We start from the raw sequence: 21,213 nt of genomic DNA, 5'->3' as shown, positions 1-21,213 counted from the left end.
GTGTTTTATTTTAATAGATAGATAGATAGATAGATAGAATTAATTAATAAACTTCCTTTCCCACTGCAGATACAGAATTCCGAGCTCCGCCCACATCCAACTCTCACTTCCTGGGAGGTTAGGTTAGTGTAAGGGTTAGGTTGTATTGGGAGGAGCCACTTTTAATCTAATCCAATGAAAAAACAATGTGGGAGGAGCTGGATCACATCCAACTCCTCTCTATGGGTTTCTGATTCTGCAGCGCTGGCCTGCTCTCTCTATTTGGTTTTGAAATGAGGGTCTCATTGACATTGCACATTTTGTTTTATCCGAGATTGTACTGCAAAACGCTTGATAAGACATCAAATCTGGAAACGACTTTTTTGTGGTTCACAAAATTAAACATTACATCAGGAACAAATTTTGAAGTTGTACAGCAGGTGGCAGTGTGAGCACGAAGAAAAGTCTCAGCTGAAAACTAATAAAGCTAATAATAATAATAATAATAATAATAATAATAATAATAATAAACGGGCACAGTGCTGCTGGAGGAATAACATATGTGTTTTCTAAATAATTATTTTTATCTATAAATGGGCTCATTTTAAGATGTTTTTTTGTATCAAACTGTACGGTTGGTAGCAGTTCACTGCATTGCCCAGGCTGATCTCAAATGTCTCTATAGCCCTATTTAGTGACATATGTTTGTTACAGCTTTTCCGAATTCAGCGTCCTTTGATTATAGTATCGTATACACAAGGAGTAATGTGTACATGGGGACCATAGTGGATATATATATCAGACCAATTACGTCAAGGATATTTTTTTTATTTCATACGTAGAGCACTACTTAGAGACTACAAGGAGCCATTTGGGATCGAGCCAATGAGAAAGCGCTGGGAGGCAGAGGCCGGTTACTAGAGATCCCACCCAAATATCATGACGTAGCGCATCCTATTTCTCGTTTGGTGATTGGCTGCGAGCAATGTCAGTCAGCGCACAACATGGCGGACATTAAATTGCAGTAGGGCTGGTGAGAGGAGCCGAAGAGACAGATATACGAGAAGAAAACCGAGGAGGTAAATGCATTTTTTATACTTTCACCAATGTTGTAACGAGAAAAAGAGTATTATTATTGAACACACGGGTCTGTATTGTGGAGGTAGTTCAAGGGCAGGTCACTGTCAATGTTTGTAAATGTCCTCTTCACAGCTGGGTTAGAGAGAGTAGCTATAACACTCATCCAGGCTCACTCACTCACTCACTCACTGCTGCTGCTCGCATCAACAAACAAACCGAGACCACACAGAAAACTCAACAAACTCTTTTATACTGTATACTTTTTAATCAAGATATTATTTTATCTGCTTTTTGTCAGCGTATCTCAGATTGTCGTGAGGGAGTGTGGCCAGGCCACGCCAACACCCTGCTTATTTTAATAAATTATTTCTGGCATAGTTACAGTGGGTTCATTTTTAATGTGCGGAATGCACCAGGCATCTTTGAGCTGAAACATATTTGGCAGAATTACATTTGCTGTATACTCTCCTTATGTATTCATGCAAACATATTATGACTGATACACATTTGGTTTTGATTATTGAAGCATATAGCACACTTATTATAAGGAAGATTAGTGCTTATTCAATTTTGTTTTTGAAATGTTTTTATGACTGCTGACTGTAAAAGTCCTCTGAGCGTTTTAACTTCAAATTAAATAGAAGATTTGAGTGCTAGAAGCGTCTGCTCCTGATCTCACCTAGGTTGGTTATTGCTACAAGAATGTTATGTTGCCAATTTGCAACCTGGTGTTCTTTCAACTTACTGTGTATTTATGTGTATTTGTAATTAGGGGTGGCTGCATTTGCAGCCTGGCAGTAGGAGGAAAGGATGCCAGCTCCTTCATTTTCCCTCGATGCCCAGCTGCGATTCCATGACAAATGGCTGAAGATAGATTTGCAGGTAAAGAATTTCAGAATGATTTACAAATAATGTAAAACAGCTTTGTCTTTTTTTCTATATATTACTAATTGTAGAAATATCACTGTCCATTTTAAAATATTTCCATAATAGCAACTTTATAGGAAAATCAAAATACCTTCTTAATTTTCACTGGAAGTCAGTGTAAAAAGATTTAACTTCAAGTATTTTTCGAACATCTCTCTCTGTCTATTAATCATGGAATTTTCACACAATATGAAGGGAGCTGCTGTATTCAAATGATGAGGTAAACTAAAACATGACAAAAAAAAAAAAAATGGAGAAACACATTTTCCATTGCACATCGACAATGTGCTACTCTGTTTTACTCTATTTGCAGTGTATTTTTAAAAAAGTTGGGCATTATCTAAACCACACACAAAATCTGGGAAACACATGTATATGGAAATTCTGTTATTGGTAGCTAATAATTTTGTTTATGTATCCGCTAATAATTATGTATTTCTACAATGTGGAATCTGCAACTACCTGTGCCCAGGTTAGCAATGCAGAGAGATGTAACCTTCATCTCTGTGAAGAACGACTGAAATGCAGATATTTTTGCTGGCTGCCCAGCATTGTTTGCGCATTTTGCTGTTTAGGATTACAATAGCCTGCTCATGTGATATGATTATTTTTCCTTCTCCTACATATAAGTGTTTGGAGGAGTTAAAAATTAGGAAGGAATTACAATATTTTCCAGTAAAATCTGATTTTTACCCAATATATGCATCCAGTTTTTATTATGAGACACAAAATGATTTATTGTCTTGGTTATGATTAAATGTCAGAATATATGTTTTTGAAAAAATTATTTTTGAGAAGGTTCTTGCTGCATTATAAACCTATGTAGTCTGGATTCACAAGTGATATGGCTCACCTTAAGATTTACTTGGCATTCATGACCCTGTAGGTTTGAATACTAACAATACAGTGAGTCCCAGAGGTCATGACTAGCTGTGTGTTGTGTAGAATAGTATGTGAAATAATAATAATAATAATAATAATTTATAATATATATGAACTTGTTGAGTTTAATAAAGAAACTGTTGGTGTGCTGTCTATCTCCTATCTTATGAAACCTCTGAAAAGGGCTGATATGTTAATGAAAGATGAAAATGTTCAAGATGAATGCATCATGAAAATATTTTCCACAAATGTATAAAATTATACAACTATGTAGCCACTTGTAAACTTACAAATATAATATGTTGTATTAATATGGGAAATCATTCTTGAGTAATTTCCAGAGTGCATATTAGTTTCTGCTACAGTCTATTTACATGTGAGTGGGATTAAAAATAAGCATGTAGAGATTCTCTTTATGTACTTGGTGTCCAAGACTTTATGTATGGTATGTTCTGTCAGATAAGTTCAGAATTAATTAATAAGGAAGTGTTGTTTGGAAAGTTTATTCGATATGAGTGACAGTACTGGATGTATTAGGGGTTCCTGGTAGTCTTTTACTAGTAAACAGAACCCTTCTCCCTGTTTGTAACCTTGTTGGCTAACATTTGAAAACATTGCACAATGACTCCCATTCAAATATAACCATATCTAATGTCTGAGTTCTTCATAAAGCAAGAATATTCAGAACTTGAACATGAATTATCCATGGGACACTCTGAAGTTCCTGCTTTGTTTTCCTAGCTAAAGGTGGAAATCTGCTTTTTGCAGTATATCAAAAACTTCCTAGGTTCTGCTGCTATTTTCTACTGACCTTTTTAAAACTAGAATCTCGAAGGTTATTTCTTTATTGGTTCTGTCATTTTCTTAATGTTTGAATGTGGATCTCATGTTAGAACTGTCAGTTTAGGATGACTGTTTCAAAATGGTATGCTTTTGTAAAATTAGTTTCTTAATAATATTTAAGCACTGTAACACCAGTTTTTGGAGCAACTGTATTTCCTGTATTTGATGAGGTGAAATGAAAAAAGCTGGCTTTGCATGAAAGCAAGTAAATTGGAAACACATTGTAATAATTGGTCTAATCTGAGTAGTTTTTAATAATTCTTTTAGGAAGGGATTATAAACATAGAAGTAGAAGTGTATATATGAACTTGAGAAAAACACATACACACACACATCAAAACGGCACATGCTATTAATTTTAGCCACTATGATATCTTATGGTGAATGTGGACAGCAATACTGAAGTTAAGTAGGTGATAATGAAAACAAAGTTATTTTTACACTATGGAGATAGTAACTGTATCAAGTTACATGAATAGTTTTTCTGTATGACTGTTCTCATGGACGTACTAAGTAAGCACTTATGGTTCACAGGAGGGTTCTTAGTTAAGATTGTCAAAAATACCAAATTAGGAAACTGTGCCAAACTTTGTTGTTGTTTTCTATAGTATGGACAGAATATAATTTTTGCAGTTTGAGTCGCCTGTTGAGGAACTTGTTAAGTGTTCAGTAGACATCTTGGGGTTACTCCTGCAACTTGTCACAAAGAGAAGTGGGAACAGATTTATCTTTGAAATCATATACAATCTACAAAAGGTGGTCACTGCAGAAAAAGTTTGGGAACCACTAGGTGATGCAAAATTGTCCACAGATGTATGAGAGTGAATGTGTGAGTGTGCAATGCCCTATGATGGACAAGCTCCACAGCCAAGGTGTGTTCCTGCCTTGCAGCCACTGATTCTATAAAGGCTTGGGACCCACCTTGATAAGATTGGCATAAAGTGGCTACAGACGATGAATGGATGATAAATTCAGTAAATAAGCAACAATTGTTGATGCAATGCAAAGAGTTGTGTTGGCTGTAGAATGTTCAGAATGAAATGTGCCATATATATATATAAATATGAAAAAAAAATAAATAAATAAATAAAATAAAAAAATACGGTGAAGTCTTCACAAAACGGATTTTTTTTCCAGTTTAGTTTCTTCAACCATTGTGAACCATTTCACATTTGCTTGGGAACATTGTGTAACAGCCACTGGAGCTCATTGCTTGATGCTTCTAAGTTAGACTTGGAATTCTTCTAGTCTCCAATGTGATGCCTCTCTTGAGACTCTATTAGTAGGTGATATCATGCTGTCGTGTTTTGTTCATAGTAAGTTAACCACATGCTCAGAAACAGATTCTTATATTTAGACAGACTAAAAAAGCTAAAATTAGAACTTTCATTCTGATGTAGTTTGTTGGAAATAGTGTTTATCAACAGTCAACAAGCCATAAAATTGTATAAGTAAACTTCTTATGAATTTCAGAACAGATAAATATCTCATGTATTTCTGCTGTTACAGCGAGCGTTCTCTCCAGAGGGACTGAGTGAGATGTGGAATGAAATGGTAAAAGATGAAGAGATTGTCTTTGACAGAGAAGAATCTGCCTATCCAGGTAAAATATCATTATCTGTATAAAATCATGTTCTTTTATTATAATTGGTATAAATGTATGTATACGTGTTTAGTTGCTTTGAGTTATTCTTGTAGATTTTGTAAATGTTTTCCGTTCATCCTCAGAGGACTCTGTGGATTGTGCTGGAACTCAAAAGAAAGAGGAGTCCAATGATAAGGAGAAGAAGGAGGAAGAGGAGACGTCTTTGTCATCTGTCCATCATTCAATCATCGAGACCTGGGATTGGGGGAGGCAGCCAGGTGAGCAGACTTGCTAAATAGTCCCACACTGTGTCATAGATGAGGTGTTGGCACATAAAATGCTGAATGAGGTGTTCACCTACAGTCAATCTGCAAGGTCATCCCACTCATTCCTCACTAGCCTTTGCTGTATGAAAAGTTAAAACACACATTGTCTGTTCCTTTGCTGGTAGGTGAGCCAAAACTGCCTAATCTGTGTCTGTTACTGAACTGTTCCAGAAAACTCAACACACATTACGCATTACTGATTTCAGCTTGAGACGAGTGCTGTTTTGTACTTCACTTGAGGGACAGAAAAGTTAGTTTTGTCATGTACCAACTTACTCATACATTTTTAGGCAGATTCCTGCTTTCCTTACTGGAGCCTAGTACCAGGCAGTATTGATAAAAATCAATGTCACTGTATTTTCAGCCCACACTTTCTGTGTTTTAAAAAAAAAAATTCCTGACATATTTGAAAATGCTTGTTTTGACTGGATTTTTTTCTGCTGTGCTTCTGTTATCATGATTCCAAAAAGCTATATAAGCTACATTTTACTTTTGAACAAGAAATAATTACTACTACACTTTCAAGCATGTGTTTGCATGGGTATAAACCTAGAGAGGCACACACTAATAATGATGATGTTGTGATGATAATGTTAAGGCCAGTTCTTTCAATTTGCAAATATTAATGTTTTTAATTTGGGTTCGCAGCAAGATTCAGCTTTGCCATTAACAGGATGATAGTTATATTTGGTAGTTCGGTCTGGCATGAGTAAAATCTTTTCAGAATCTGAAATTAATTCTGGTCTGGCCTGGCCTTTCATGTGATATCCTACTAAAGTTCAAAATGTAATGACTTTCCAACCTTTAAAACATGTTCAGACTATTGATTATATCATTATGCGTCCCACGAGAGGAAGAAAATTAATATAAAATATTACTACTGCTACATATTTAGAACTTGTTTTAAGATGACAATATTGTTCAGACATGCTACAAGTTATCAGGCTTCACTCAGAAAGAAAACATGTTATATTTTCTGATTTATATTAACTGCAGTAGCATACAAGTAAGCCAAGAATTAGTGCCATTTGAAATGGATTACATCAGTAATTTTTAGTAACTAAGATGAACAGCTAAACTGGGGAGCACCGCAAATATCTTATATGGTGTGAACTTTTTCTGCATTGGTGTAAATATCTCTTTTTTTTATTGCGTTCAAAACGATCTGAAACTCCAGGATAATGATATAAATCAATTAATCTGTTAGGCTAGCTTCAACCAACACATTACCCAACACTACTGCAGTTCTTTGCGTGGAGGACTTGCCTTCTGTAGCCCCATGCTGTTTTGTGTGTGTGTTTTCTTATATATAAACCTTATTAACGGAACTGTCCACCTGGCAAACCAGTACAAACCTTGTGACTGTTTCCAGCTGATGTTTCGCACCCTTGGCATTAAAAGCAGACATCAGTAATAGTGAAGAGCAGATGGACATTGAGACATCTATATGCACCTTGAACTGAACACGTTCATCCTCTGAATGCATGTATGCAAGTGAGTGAGAGGTGCTAGAGAGAGAGAGAAACAGCTTTTGGCCTCAGGCACATGAAGCGTAGGGGGCTCGAGTGACTGTACAAACTGCCAGAGTGTTTATTTTTACCCCGTTGACTCTGTGCTGTGTGTTTACAGCCAGGTCTGGGTGGGGTAGCCTGCTCTTCTGGTGGGTGCTGATAAGAACATGCTGATGGAAAAAAGCAACACTACATCTAGCTCCATATACATCACATGGTACAGCATTCTATAAACATCACATGACTGTAAGCCCCTTACACAACTCATGATGGGGAAATGGCATTCCCACTCTCACACATCCTGTTGTCTGAAACCAGCGTTCAGAATTGATGCTAAAGAAAGTGTATCTTATTTGTATCTGCATCCTATTTGAATGACTGATAAACATTTTGATACAATTTAGCACATTGTCACTGTCCAATGAAAAACATGCAGCTATATATTAAAATCTCCAGTTTTCTCCCATCAGCACTACTTGCTTGCAGATCCGTTGTAAAATACTACTAACTGTAGTGTGTGTGTGTATATATAAAAGGGCTCCCCAGGAAAGTTTTTTTTTTGGTTTTACACACACACACACGTGTATGTGTGTGTGTATATGGAAATATCCAGTATTTTTCGTGCATATACCTGTCAGTGTATAATTATAATTAACTGTATCAGTGCAGGTAATAAAATAGAATTACTAGACCCAGTTAATCTTCTGGGGAAATGTAACACTTGTAATGTATTATTTTGTCAACCCAATTTACACAGTTTGGGACATGGCCTAAAACTACTTGCTACAAACCTGCTATAGCAAAGTTCCTCAGTGCTGTCACTAATTAATCATAGGGTTCTTTTAATATCTTATTAAAGTTGAGAAAAGCAAATCAATTGTATGAGATTTCTTCACCTGTGTTTTGAAAATTAGACCTTCGGGACTCATTGTGCTAGTATTGGCATAAACAATTCACCCTCGTTCAGAATATGTTTTATGTAATCTAGTTCCACAGCCTCAGGATATGTGGTGTGTTTGTTTAGAAAACTGTTCTGAAAGCTAATTTGGCCAGCTTTTATATTCTTCAGTCAGTTTCTGCTCCAAAGTATTTGTACATAACTCTTTTGTAACGGGAGATAAGGTATGTTGTCACATATTTACAGCAGTAACACAACAGTATGTGGTTTGTAGGATGCCAGAATGTCAGAGGTTGTGTTAGACAACGCACTCTCCAGCCCCCTCTCAACACACACACACACACACACACACACACCCACACACTTACAGTTGCTTTCTCACACGCTGGCATCATACCTCCTTAAATGCATGGCCCCTGAATGGAACACTGGCTGGCATGCACAAAGATTAAGTGGATTTTGGAACTGCTATTTTAACTCACCCTGCTGTCTTCATGTTATGTTGTATAAGGCCATTTTCCAGCGATTGCATTGAGATGAATGCATCTAGTTGACTTTGGATCTTTGGAGACTTTTGTAAAGATAGAAATTGACAGTGTTGTTTGTTTCCACCCCCCCAAGATTGCCAATAAACCATTGCCTTATCTCACTGATTTTGTGTAGTGTGTGGTGGGATGTATAAAAAAATAAATAAAATATATAAAAATGCAAGCTTATCTGAACTGACTTTATTGCTGATTTTGGTAGGATATATTCACTGTCTGAAAAGGAAAAAAATTAAACTTTTGTTGTCATTATCTTGTTTCTTTGATGTATATTGCAATTAGATAATTTTTACCATTTTGGGACTGACTATGGTTTTTTTATAGGCACCAGCATCAAAAACTATAAGTGGGGCTAAGTACCTGAGCACACGTTTGTGTAATCTTGGTGTGAATGTTAGAGCAAGTCAATAATTAAACATATTGGTAGATTTCTTTTGAATAATTAGGATAAAATGTTTCATGCTTCAAATGCTTCACTGTTTATGTCCCCCTTACATTTCATGTGTTAGTTAAATTACTCTGTGTATTTTATTTCCTTGGTGTCATTACAAAACAATAGCTAAAAGACTAATTTTTAAGCTTAATTTGCTGTTTTATATATGTATGTAAATGCCTTTAGAATATGACTGCTTGACTTTTTTTACTTTATCTTGAATGACATGCTTATGGATGGGTATATTTTAAAAAATCTCTACTTGAAGTGCTGTGTAGCCCTAACATTTTATGTTCTAACCAGTTCGAATGGCCAGTGAGTTTTATTGAGGTACAGGTGCATCTCAATGAATTAGAATATCTCCAAAACTTAATTTGTTTCAGTAACTCAATTAAAACAATTTAAACTCATATAGATTCATTACAAACAGAGCAATCTATTTCAAGCATTTATTTCCTTTAATTGGCTTACAGCCAATGTAAACCCAAAAGTCATTATCTCAGAAAATTAGAATATTTTGACCAATGTAAAAAATTATTTTTAATACAGAAATGTTGGCCTACTGAAAAGTTTGTACAGGATATGCACTCAAAACTTTAGCTGAGTTACTGTGTGGCATGGCATAGAGGCAGTCAGCCTGTGGCACTGCTGAGGTGTTCAGAAGCACAGATTGCTTTGATAGCGGCCTTCAACTTGTCTGCATTGTTGGGTCTTGTGTCTCTCATCTTCCTCTTGACAATAACCCATAGATTTTCTATAGGGTTTAGATCAGGTACAATCAAGCACAGAGATACAGTAGTTTTTAAATCAGGTATTGGTACTTTTGGCAGTGTGCACAGGTGCCAAGTCCTGCTGAAAATTAAATCCACATCTCCAAGCTTGTTAGCAGAGGGAAACATGAAGTGCTCTAAAATTTCCTAGTGGACGACTGCGCTGACTTTGGACTTAATATAACACCGTGAACCAACGTCAGTAGACATGGCTCCTCAAACCATTGCTGATTGTGGAAACTTCACACTAGACTAAAGCAGCTTGGATTGTGTGAATTGTTTGATTTCCAAATGAAATGCAAAATTTTCTTTCATCTGAAAGCAAAAACACTGAGCACCTGTCCAATTCTTTTTCTTCTTGGCCCAGGTAAGATGCTTCTGGCGTTGTCTCTTTGTCATGAGTGGCTAGACACAAGGAATGCGACAGTTGTAGCTTGTGTCCTGGAAACGTCTGTGTGGTGGCTCTTGAAGCACTGATTCCAGCAGCAGTCCACCCCTTGTTAATATCACCCAAATTTTTGAATGGCTTTTTCTTGACAGTCCGTTTAAGGCTGCAGTTATCCCTGTTGCTTGTGTACCTTTTTCTACTACAACTTTTCCTTTGGCTCTACTTTTCATTGATATGCTTGGATACAGCAGGATGATGTCAGTGACTGCCTTCGGGACATCTGTCAAGTCATCAGTCTTCCCCATGATGGTATAGCCTACTGAACCAGACTAAGGGACAATTTTAAAGGCTTAATAATCCTTTGCGGGTGTTTTGTGTTGATTATACTGAGTTTTCTGAGATAATGACTTTTGAGTTTTCATTGGCTATGAGCCATTATCATCAACATTAAAAGAAAAATATGCTTGAAATGGATAACTCTGTTTGTAATGAATCTATATAATATGAATTTCACACTTGAATTCAATACTAATTAGTATTGAATTACTGAAAATTTTACTTTTTGATAATATTCTAATTCTACATGTTACTGGCAATATATCTTGAACCATTTGTTGTTTTTAGATGATGTGGAACTCAAGAACTGTCTCGCGGTGCTGGTGAATGATCAACAGAAACTGGCTGCTCAGACAGCTAAAAGTACTCTGTCTGCCCGGCGTCTGAGCCAGCGGCTGCTCATCCTGGAACGCTACCTCATCTCCCTTACTCACAGCATGATGGAGGAGAAGTACAAAGTTCGTTGGAAAAGTCCACCCAGTCCCCCAGTGCCCACTGTGGATAACAAAAGGTAGGGTGTGAAAACATTAATCAATAAAATTAAATGTGTATACACTGCTTTAAACAAACTTAAAAAATGCATTAATTGAGTATTAAATATTGCTTTATTTTATGGGCTATGTCTGTTTTTGCAGCACTCGTCCTGTTAGTAAAGGAGTAGAGGGCTTGGCACGTGTCGGGTCAAGAGCTGCTCTTTCCTTTGCCTTTGCTTTCCTTCGTAGGGCCTGGAGATCTGGTAAGTAATAACCTCCCTTGGTCCCCTTTTCTTAAGCCACCTCCAGATCATTTAAGAAATGTTCTTAGTAGTTTATTGGAACAGTGCCACAATTACTAAACTTTGACAAAGACTGTCCAGGTATTTTTATATATTTTTTGTGCTGCATGCCAGTGCAGAATTATTTAAGCTACAGAGGGCTTTGCACACTGTTTATAGAAATAAGGTTGGTAGATGACAGAACTTCGCATTAAACCCTGCCAAACGGGTATCGTCTTCAGGCCATCTTGCCATGGCTGCTCCACCAGGTGTCCTCCTCAACATGTTCTTCAGCCTGGTGGCTAATGATCATGTTGATGTCATGGAGTCCACAGTACTAGAGAGCGCTCAAAAGGCTTGTGTTTTGCATGAGATTTCCATGTCCAAAGCATCTCATTTAGTATATTGGGTCTTTACACAGGAATGGGAAAAGCAGTGTCATTCTGCACTTCCAGGCCTTCTAGTCAGTCCTAGTCGAATTACACATGAAGGGATCTGACTGAGCTAAATGGCTAAAACATTGACTTATTTATTAAATATGGAAACACATTAAAAGTATATTCATTCATTTGTATAGGCTAATGAACAAAGTCTGTCCATTTGAAAGAATAATCAAATCAAATTTATTTATATAGCGCTTTTCACAACTGATGTTGTCACAAAGCAGCTTCACAGAATTCCAGTAAGACAAGATTTGACATGAAATGTAAAGACAAATGTAAAACCCTCAAGTGAGCAAGCCAGGGGTGACAGTGGCAAGGAAAAACTCCCCCAGCTGAGGAAGAAACCTTGGGAGGAACCAAGGCTCACAAGGGGTGACCCATCCTCCTCTGGTCAATCTACTGGTGATGATAGTTAGTAGTCCATGAGAACTTCAGTGTAGGGACAGCTTCAAGGCACTTGGTGGTTGCTGGAGCGTGGGCAGCTGGTCTGAAGCGTGGAGGAGGATCTCGACAGTCATCCATCAGTGTCCAGACAGACAGGTGGCAGTCGTTTACTCGGAAAGATGTAAAGGGATGGAATTAGTTTTGAACTGTTTTGTGTTTGTAAAGTAGAAAATATGAAAATTTCCAGAGTGTGGCTAATGACTCCGGCAGATCTGACTATGACAGCATTAACTAAAAGGAGAGAACCAGGAGGACACACAGACACGGGAGCATCCTGAAACACTGGCATCCCTCCGCTCCACCGTCAACAAACCTGAGTGATCGCGAGAAGCGGCGGGACGACAGCACCAGCGTCTCAGTATACTATAATTCCCTGTGTCCATGGACCCCCCGGATCTGCCGCCTTTATCTATGGGGGAGCATTAGCTACCAAATGATAAACTAAACAAATGAGTTTTTAGCCTACATTTGAAGATTGCGACTGTGTCTGAGTCCCGAACATTTTCTGGAAGATCATTCCAGAGTTGGGGGGCTTTATAAGAAAAGGCTCTTCCCCCAGCTGAGGCCTTCTGAATTCTGGGAACATTTAAAAATCCAGTATTCTGTGATCTGAGTGAACGTGGGGGCTCATAATAGGAAATTGTATCTTGAAGATATTCAGGAGCAAGCCCATGTTGAGCTTTATATGTTAATAACAAAATTTTGTAGTCAATGCGGAATTTAACAGGCAGCCAATGAAGTGATGATAAAACTGGGCTGATATGTTCAAATTTTCTAGTTTTAGTGAGGACCCTAGCTGCAGCATTTTGAACTAGTTGAAGTTTTCTTAAATTGCTGCTGGTGCATCCTGACAGTAGTGCGTTACAGTAGTCAAGCCTTGAAGTAATAAAGGCATGTACTAATGTTTCTGCGTCCTGAAGGGATAAGGCATTTCTAATCTTAGCAATATTGCGAAGATGTAAAAAAGCTGTCCTAGTGATACTACCTATGTGTTGATCAAATGATAAATCCGGGTCAATTATGACACCAAGATTTTTTGCTGCTGAACCAGGTTTAACTGGAAAGTTAGCTAGATTTAAAATTAAGTCTGATAATTTATTTCTTGTCACTTTTGGACCCAAAAGCAGGACCTCTGTTTTGTTGCTGTTTAGGAGGAGGAAGTTACGCAACATCCAGCCTTTCACGTCTTTTACACAGTCCTCTATTTTCTTTAATCTGTGTTTGTCATCGGGCTTGGCTGAAATATACAATTGTGTGTCGTCTGCGTAACAGTGAAAGTTAATGTCATGGTTTCTTATAACTGTGCCTAGCGGTAACATGTATAATGTAAATAATAATGGTCCTAAAATAGAGCCTTGTGGAATTCCAAATCTTACTTTAGAATAATTTGAATTTAGATTGTTTACTTTTACGAATTGATAACGTTCCGTTAAGTAAGATTTAAACCATAATAGGGCTGTCCCTGTGATTCCAACCATGTTTTCTAACCTTTCTATGAGAATATTGTGGTCTATTGTATCGAAGGCTGCGCTTAGGTCAAGAAGCACCAACAGGGATATGTGGCCTTGATCAGAGGCAAGAAGAAGATCATTTGTTATCTTGACTAGAGCTGTCTCTGTACTATGATGTTGCCTGAATCCAGATTGGAATTTTTCATATATATGATTCTTATGTAGATATGAACTAAGTTGTTGGGCCACAGCTTTTTCTAAGATCTTAGACAGAAATGGCAAATTAGAAATAGGCCTGTAATTAGACAGTGTACTAGCATCAAGATTTGGTTTCTTGATCATAGGTTTAATAACTGCTAGTTTAAAAGCTTTGGGTACATGGCCCAGACTAAGCGATGAGCTTACTATAGTTAAAAGAGGATCAATAATAGCTGGTAGTACTTCTTTGAGCAACTTTGTGGGAATTGCATCAAGTGTGCAAGTTGTACAGTTTGCGGAGGTGATAATCTTCTCTAGTTCTAATTGTGGGAGTGGGCAAAAGGTTTCAAGTCTTTCTTTTACAGTTATATTATGTTTTATTTCATTCACATCAGGTGGCAGCCAGGATGGATTTGATCCTGTGGCTAGAGTTTGTTGTCTAATATTCTCAATTTTATTATTAAAAAAGTCCATAAAATCTTTACTGGTGAGAGTTGCTGGAATTAGTTGTTCAGAACCTGCTTGATTTTTTGTAATTCTAGAAAACACACTAAACAGTGCTCTCGGATTATTTTTATTATGGGAGATCAGCGAGGCCAGATATGCTGAGCGAGCTTTAGTGAGGGCATTTCTATACTCTATAAGGCTGTCCTTCCAGGCAGAATGGAACACTTCAAGCTTGGTTGATCGCCATTTCCGCTCTAGTTTTCGTAATGTTTGTTTTAAAGTACGGGTCTTATCGTTATACCATGGTGCGAGCTTTTTCTGTCTTATACTTTTATGTTTAAGTGGTGCTACCTTTTCTAAAGTAGATCGACAGGTATTTTCTAGGTAATCAGTTAGTACATCTAGGTCCATTGGGTCTGATGGAGTTGGAACTGGGGTCGATAGTTCTGGTAGGTTTTCTATAAATTGTAGGGCGGTAGATGGTTTTATTATACGCCTTGTAGAATAGCGAGGGTTCTTACATATATTATGGATAAAACGTAGCTCATATGAAATTAAGTAATGATCGGAGATTGCTGAGGATTGCGGTAAGATATTAATTTTGTCAATGTTAAGACCTAGTGTCAGAACTAAGTCTAAAGTGTGGCTGCAGTAGTGTGTAGGCCCTGTTACATTTTGAGTAATACCAATAGAGTCTAAGATTGAGGTAAATGCCTTTTTTAGTGGGTCACTTTCCTTCTCAAAATGGATATTGAAATCTCCTACAATTATAACTTTATGATTGCACACCGCTAGGTTTGTAGCAAAATCGCTGAATTCTTTCAGAAATTCTAAGTAAGGCCCTGGTGGTCTGTAAATGTTGCATAATAAAAATGCGTCCTTTTTTGTGACCGGATTTGTAATAATAGTGGAGAGAACCTCAAAAGAAGAGAAGGTGTCACATTGTTTAAGACTAATTTCTAGGGTATTTTGGTAAATTACACATACTCCACCTCCTTTGCCTGATATTCTTGGGCTATGTGCATAATTATAGCCTAGGGGGGTGGCTTCATTTAGTGCTAAATATTCATTTGGTTTAACCCACGTTTCCGTGAGACAGAAAACATTGAATTTATGATCACTTATAATATCATTTACGATGAGTGCTTTTGAGTTTAGTGATCTTATGTTGAGTAACCCAAATTTTAGTTCTGAGGTGTTGCTGCTAGGTGTTGTGTATGATTTAATATTGATTAGGTTGCTGAAACAGGCTGATTTTGTTTTTCTACTTTTACATTTAGTTCGGGGGAAAGACACAGTCTCAATACAGTTGAACCTGGGTGACGTCTCAAGACAGTTCGCAGACGGTCGGTTTAGCCTGTCTGTCTGCGGCCTGGTCCCGGCTCTGGATTGTCAGCAGCTATCTACACTACTCTGCTGACTAACTAAAAGACTATGTGCTATACTGCAAGAAAGTAAGGCAGCACCCTCCCGCGTGGGGTGGATACCATCCCTACCTATAAGACCAGGCTTGCCCTCAAAACGTAACCAATTGTCTATAAAGCCCACTTGATTTTCGGAACACCACTTGGACATCCAGCAGTTTAACGCCCAAAGTCTGCTGTAAGCTTCGTCGCCACGCCGCATTGGTATGGGGCCAGAGCAGATTACGGCATCGGACATCGTCTGGGCCAGTTTAATCACCTCTCTAATATTACCCTTAGTTACCTCAGACTGCCGCAGACGAATATCATTGGCCCCTACATGAATGACTACCCTCGAATATCTCCTATTAGCTAACAGTCTAAGGTTGCCACTAATATCCGGCGCTCTGGCTCCCGATAAACAGCTAACTGTTACTGCCAGCGCCCCTAAAGGAGTAGCTAATTTCACGTGCCGAACAATAGAGTCTCCTATAACCAGAGCACTCTTAACAGGCTCCTCAGCGGGTGCTTCGCTGAGCAGGGCAAACCTGTTTGACACGCGAATCGGAGGAGCGTGGTGTCCCGGTGGGCTAGCTTTGGCCTCAGCGTTAGCATCAGCCTTAGCTTTCCGGCTATGACGCCGAGACGTCACCCATTCACCCCGCTGTGAGGGCTCTAACGCCGGAGTCGTGGGGGTGCTAACTCTCCCTAAGGCACCTGGAGTTGCTAACACTGAATCTCGCTGTTTATCCCTCAACAATAATAAGCTCCGGATGCGCACTTCTAACTGGTCCACTTTATCCACCAGGGAGCTAACTAGCTGACACTTACTACAAATACAACCACTATATTTATCGCTAGAGGTGGAAAAGGGCGTTAAACTAAACATGCCACACTCTGAGCAGGCAAAACAGCCAGTAGTAGCCATGGAATTGCAGGTACTTACCGCTTTTAATGAATTTTAGTAACTTACACCAAGAACGTTACTCCAGGGTCCGGTGGCAGTTTTAGTGCCTCTGTAATGAATATTCCTGCGGAGACAATCTAAAAGATAGATCTATGGATGGTTAGTAGGTTATAAAAACAGATATAAATATAGAAATAACAATGGAAACGAGTAAACAGGAAAACCCGAGCGATCAAAACAGCTTCCAAACGGGTAATAATGGCATTTAATGTAAAAAAAAAAAAAAAAAGGTTGAAATTGTGAAACTGTTGGTACATGTATTATGTGAGGCTTGAGAAAGCTTACCATTTATGTTGAAGACCATTCTAGTCTACCAAAATTCTGGTAAACATCACAATCACATTTTATGTTAACAAATATCTTACAATACAGTGCTTATAATAACTGTGTCTTTTATTATCAAAGCACCTGCTGGATACGAGGCTAAGGCCTGAGACACTTGATTGTTTTTAACTTTTATTAACAATGTTGTCATAGAAGCAAGCAGTGCAGCTGCCAGAGTGGACTAGTTTAAGGTTAGGCCTTACTGAGGCCTGAAGCCTTGCAGCTGTTATTTTGTAAAGCTGTGTACTCGTTGGCTTGAAAATAATGGAAGCATTGTGGATAATGGCATAACAGCTAATGAATATTTATCAAGATAATCATGTGACTTGGAAATCATGATCTAAGGGATTGTTATATTTAAGAAGGACAAGGATAGGCCAAGTGTTGATCCCACCTTGCCAAATACAGTTTCTAAAACGGGACACTCTGGTATAGTCAGTCATGCCCGAACACAGGGTGACTTGATTGGAAATACTTAAAATAATTCTAAACAAATCAGTCAATGTGGACTGAGTGGATGAATAACAAGGCCCGTTAGCAGAGGCAAAAGTTAACCCAGGGCTGAGCTCATGCCATGTAGTGTATAGTGGCTGCGGACAGTTCAAAACCAGAGTGGAGCTTTGAGGCACACAGTTTCATCTGGTGCTTCAAGGTCAATTCCAGCAGAGGGAAAAACAGCTCACGCAGTCGGAAAAAGTCCATGTTCAGAGGAGCTGTATCCTGTAAGTTCCCCTGCAAGAACAAGGAAAAGGAAGTCCAGTGCACTGGTTGTATACAAACACTCAGTTTGCAGAGCAAGACGCCTTCCCCACCACTGCCCTGATGGTAAAGAGATATAAAGCATAACCTTTTTTAAACCTAAATTATTTAATTTATTTTTGCTATGAATGTTTTTGTAGCAAAAGCTATTTTGCTCTAGATTTCTGTATTACTTTAATTTTTTATTTATTTTATTTAAAAAAAAAAAAAAAAAAAAAAAAAAAGTTAAAGGCTTGGAAATCTGACGCTCTGGGGTAATCAGTCTGGTTGTGTCCTACATTTTTGTAGCTTGTTACATATTCATTGATTACACCAGTCACTTATTCATAATCCTATTTCCCAGACAATGCTTCTTTGAGTTTTCAGGAATTATGTAGCTGGGCTGTATAATCCTCTCATAGTTATAGGATAAGTGTACCTTACACAGTCCAGTTCTAATAGTGCCAAGTTGAGACAAACTATTGAGGTTGGGGGATTAACCTGAAGCCCACACATCCAAGATCTATATGCCTTGAATATGAGGAATATGAATTTACAGAATCTAAGTTGTAATCTGTAGACACGCAGTGGAAACACTCATTGACTTTTACTGACATTGATTCTAGATATGTTAATGGGTCTTTAATGAAATTGTAATGGACTTGTATGCTACTGTGTTAAGTTTCCATTTGCCACTGAAGACTTTTGGACCAAAGTAATTTTTCTCTTTGTGGAATTCATAGCTTTAGAAAATGCTTGAATAATCTCACTGCTTGAGTGTAGAGCCCACCCCCCTCCACAGATGCATGCCTAAAATTGTTTAAAACTGGCTGCAGACTTAATCGGAAAAGCTGCCTGCTGTTTTTCTGTTCTGCTGTTTGTCTGAGCATCATCTGTGAGTGATGTGATCCAGTGGGTTGATGGCTTGTTGAGAGCAGAATTGCACAATCCATCTGTGTCCATGGGGAATGGGTGAGGCCAGCTGCTCTGACTCTGAATGTAGAGCTCCTCTGTAACGTGAGCTGCAAAACAGAGATTCTGTCTGAAGAGATCTGAACAAAACTGCTGTACTTCTGAATGAAGTGCATGTGAATGAGGGTAAAGAAAGGGATGAAGCACAGAAATATGATGGAGAATGGATAAATATTATGGTAGAAATATGCTGGGAGTAATGGGTTTAAAAGTGGGGAGAAATTAGAGGTCATGGGTACATTTGACATTCTAAACAAGTATTTTTTTTTTCTTAAAATAAGCCTCTTGTGCTAGATAATGATACCATTTTACATAACTATAGCATACACTGTGTCAGAAAAGGACCAGAGCAGGTCTCCACAGGATCAGAGCAGGTATGATTTGTGTGGTGGATCATTTTCAGCACTGCTCTGACACTGATGTGATGGTGGTTTTGTTAGGATGTGTTGTGCTGGTATGAGTAGATCAGACAAGATTAAGACTGAATATTTTGGTTGGTAGCCAGTCATACAGTGACACTGAGGGCATTAAAACTCTAGCAGCCCATGTCTATGGGTTAGTGACCACTGTTGGACTAGAAGAATACTCACATAAACTATGCATCTAGAGATGATTTACAGTCTGATTCTGCATCTACAGCGTGGACCGACAGGAGAAGAGAACTTCCATTATTTTTGTGTGCAGTTTTGTCAACTTCTTTGTTTCATTAAGGGAGAAAAATGAAAATCCATATAACACATGTCTACACATGCAGCTGTACACAAAAATAAAATACAGATGATAATTACAGTATTAAATCAATAATAAAATATAGCACTGATTCAGTTTTTCAGATAATAAAACAAACTTACAACTGCCACATTCAATTTTGAGTCTCCTCACCATTTGTGTGCAAGAAATGTGTCTGTGTATACGAAGCCCTGGTGTCAGTAAATGGCTAAAAAATTAATTAATTAATTAAAATAAAAACCCAGTCTCGATCCGGTATGCTAGGCTTTCTCTCTCTTTCCCTGCTGACATAGTTTTTAGACAACAGAGAAACCTCCAAACTCTGAATAGCATGAACCTAAATGAGGATATTTTTTTGTTCTTGCTCCATTTGTGGTTAATATTGACTTATTTTTACTGTTTAGGATTGCTTAGGTTGGAAATGTCTCCAAATTTGAGAGATGGCTATCTGCCTTCAAAATAAACAGTCCAAAAGTGTTACAAACCTAATCAACACTAGTACAAATTACAAATTAATTTCTGTGGTGCCTCAAACGTACTGTTCCACCTTAAAAGAGACAGAGCTTCTTAATGTAAACAAACCAAAGAGAACAATAGTTGCCCCACAAATAGACCTTCCCTTTTAAAACTGTATTAATATGTGTTTCAGGTGATGATGCAGACCTGTGCAGTGAGCTGCTGCAGGAGTCTCTAGATGCTCTGCGTGCTCTTCCAGAGGCTACGTTATTTGATGAGGGCACTGTGTCATCGGTCTGGCTAGAGGTTGTTGAAAGAGCTACGAAATTCCTCAGGTGAATTACTTTTTTTGGTGACCAAAAAATTAATTGGGATAAACCTCACAGGAGATATTTATGACCTTGTTTGAAAGTTTTGGAAGTGGTCTGCAATCATCAGGAATTTTTAATTTTTTTTTTCACTTGTGTTGTTTTGTATTTGGAGCAGTGATGTGCATGGAGGTGGCAGTAGCAAAGCCCCAAGCAGCATTCCCCTGCAAGACCAGCACCTGGCCCTTGCTATACTTCTTGAGCTGGCTGTTCAGAGGGGCACACTCAGGTATACAGAAATATATATATTTTTAACAGATTCAGTTCTCTGAGTGTACTTATTGTATGATACGTATTGTATCAGTGTACCGTATTTTCCGCACTATAAGGCGCACCGGATTATAAGGCGCACCTTCATTGAATGACCTATTTTAAAACTTTGTCCATATATAAGGCGCACCGGATTATAAGGCGCATACAATAGACGCTACAGTAGAGGCTGGGGGTTACGTTATGCATCAATTAGATGGAGCTGCGCTAAAGGGAATGTCAACAAAACAGTCAGATAGGTCAGTTCAACTTTATTAATAGATTACAACCCAGCGTAGTTTAAGGTAGAACATGTAGTGCAGTGTTAATATACCCCACATAGTTTGGGGGGGGGGGGGGGGTACTGTTTAGTCTTCTTTACTTGGCGTAGGTCATCTTGTTGCTTCCTCCACTTTCGCACCATTGATTCGTTAATGTTAAATTCTCTTGCTGCTGCTCTATTCCCGTGTTCTTCTGCATGACTGATCGCCTGAGTTTAAACTCTGTGTCATATGCGTGTCTCTTAATAGGAGCCATTTTGGGGTCTTTACATAAAAAACAAATGGAAATGAAATATATATATACCGGTATATATCCAGCATGCACCGCGCGCGGAAGAAAATTAAGTAGGCGGCTGCTTACCGTAGTTGCCAGACCTGTTGTGGCTCAATATTGGTCCATATATAAGGCGCACCGGATTATAAGGCGCACTGTCGGCTTTTGAGATAATTTGAGTTTTTTAGGTGCGCCTTATAGTGCGGAAAATA

General features: G+C 38.2%; 1 protein-coding gene across 5 annotated transcripts in view; it reads left to right on the top strand.

The window, feature by feature from the left end:
* Positions 1-950: 950 nt before the first annotated feature.
* Positions 951-21,213, top strand: part of herc2 (HECT and RLD domain containing E3 ubiquitin protein ligase 2) — a 65,310-nt gene continuing 45,047 nt past the window's right edge. For all 5 annotated transcript variants that reach the window (XM_066666536.1, XM_066666535.1, XM_066666534.1 and 2 more), the window contains exons 1-8: positions 951-1,058; positions 1,832-1,941; positions 5,221-5,314; positions 5,440-5,574; positions 10,792-11,014; positions 11,139-11,239; positions 20,023-20,164; positions 20,316-20,426. In XM_066666536.1, coding sequence (XP_066522633.1) covers positions 1,870-1,941; positions 5,221-5,314; positions 5,440-5,574; positions 10,792-11,014; positions 11,139-11,239; positions 20,023-20,164; positions 20,316-20,426 — 878 coding nt within the window. In that variant the 5' untranslated portion in view covers positions 951-1,058; positions 1,832-1,869. The remainder of the gene's footprint in view (positions 1,059-1,831; positions 1,942-5,220; positions 5,315-5,439; positions 5,575-10,791; positions 11,015-11,138; positions 11,240-20,022; positions 20,165-20,315; positions 20,427-21,213) is intronic.

The sequence above is a fragment of the Hoplias malabaricus genome, chromosome 3, assembly GCF_029633855.1.
Source record: "Hoplias malabaricus isolate fHopMal1 chromosome 3, fHopMal1.hap1, whole genome shotgun sequence".
Lineage (NCBI taxonomy): Eukaryota > Metazoa > Chordata > Actinopteri > Characiformes > Erythrinidae > Hoplias > Hoplias malabaricus.
This window is presented reverse-complemented; position numbering and strand designations above follow the sequence as displayed.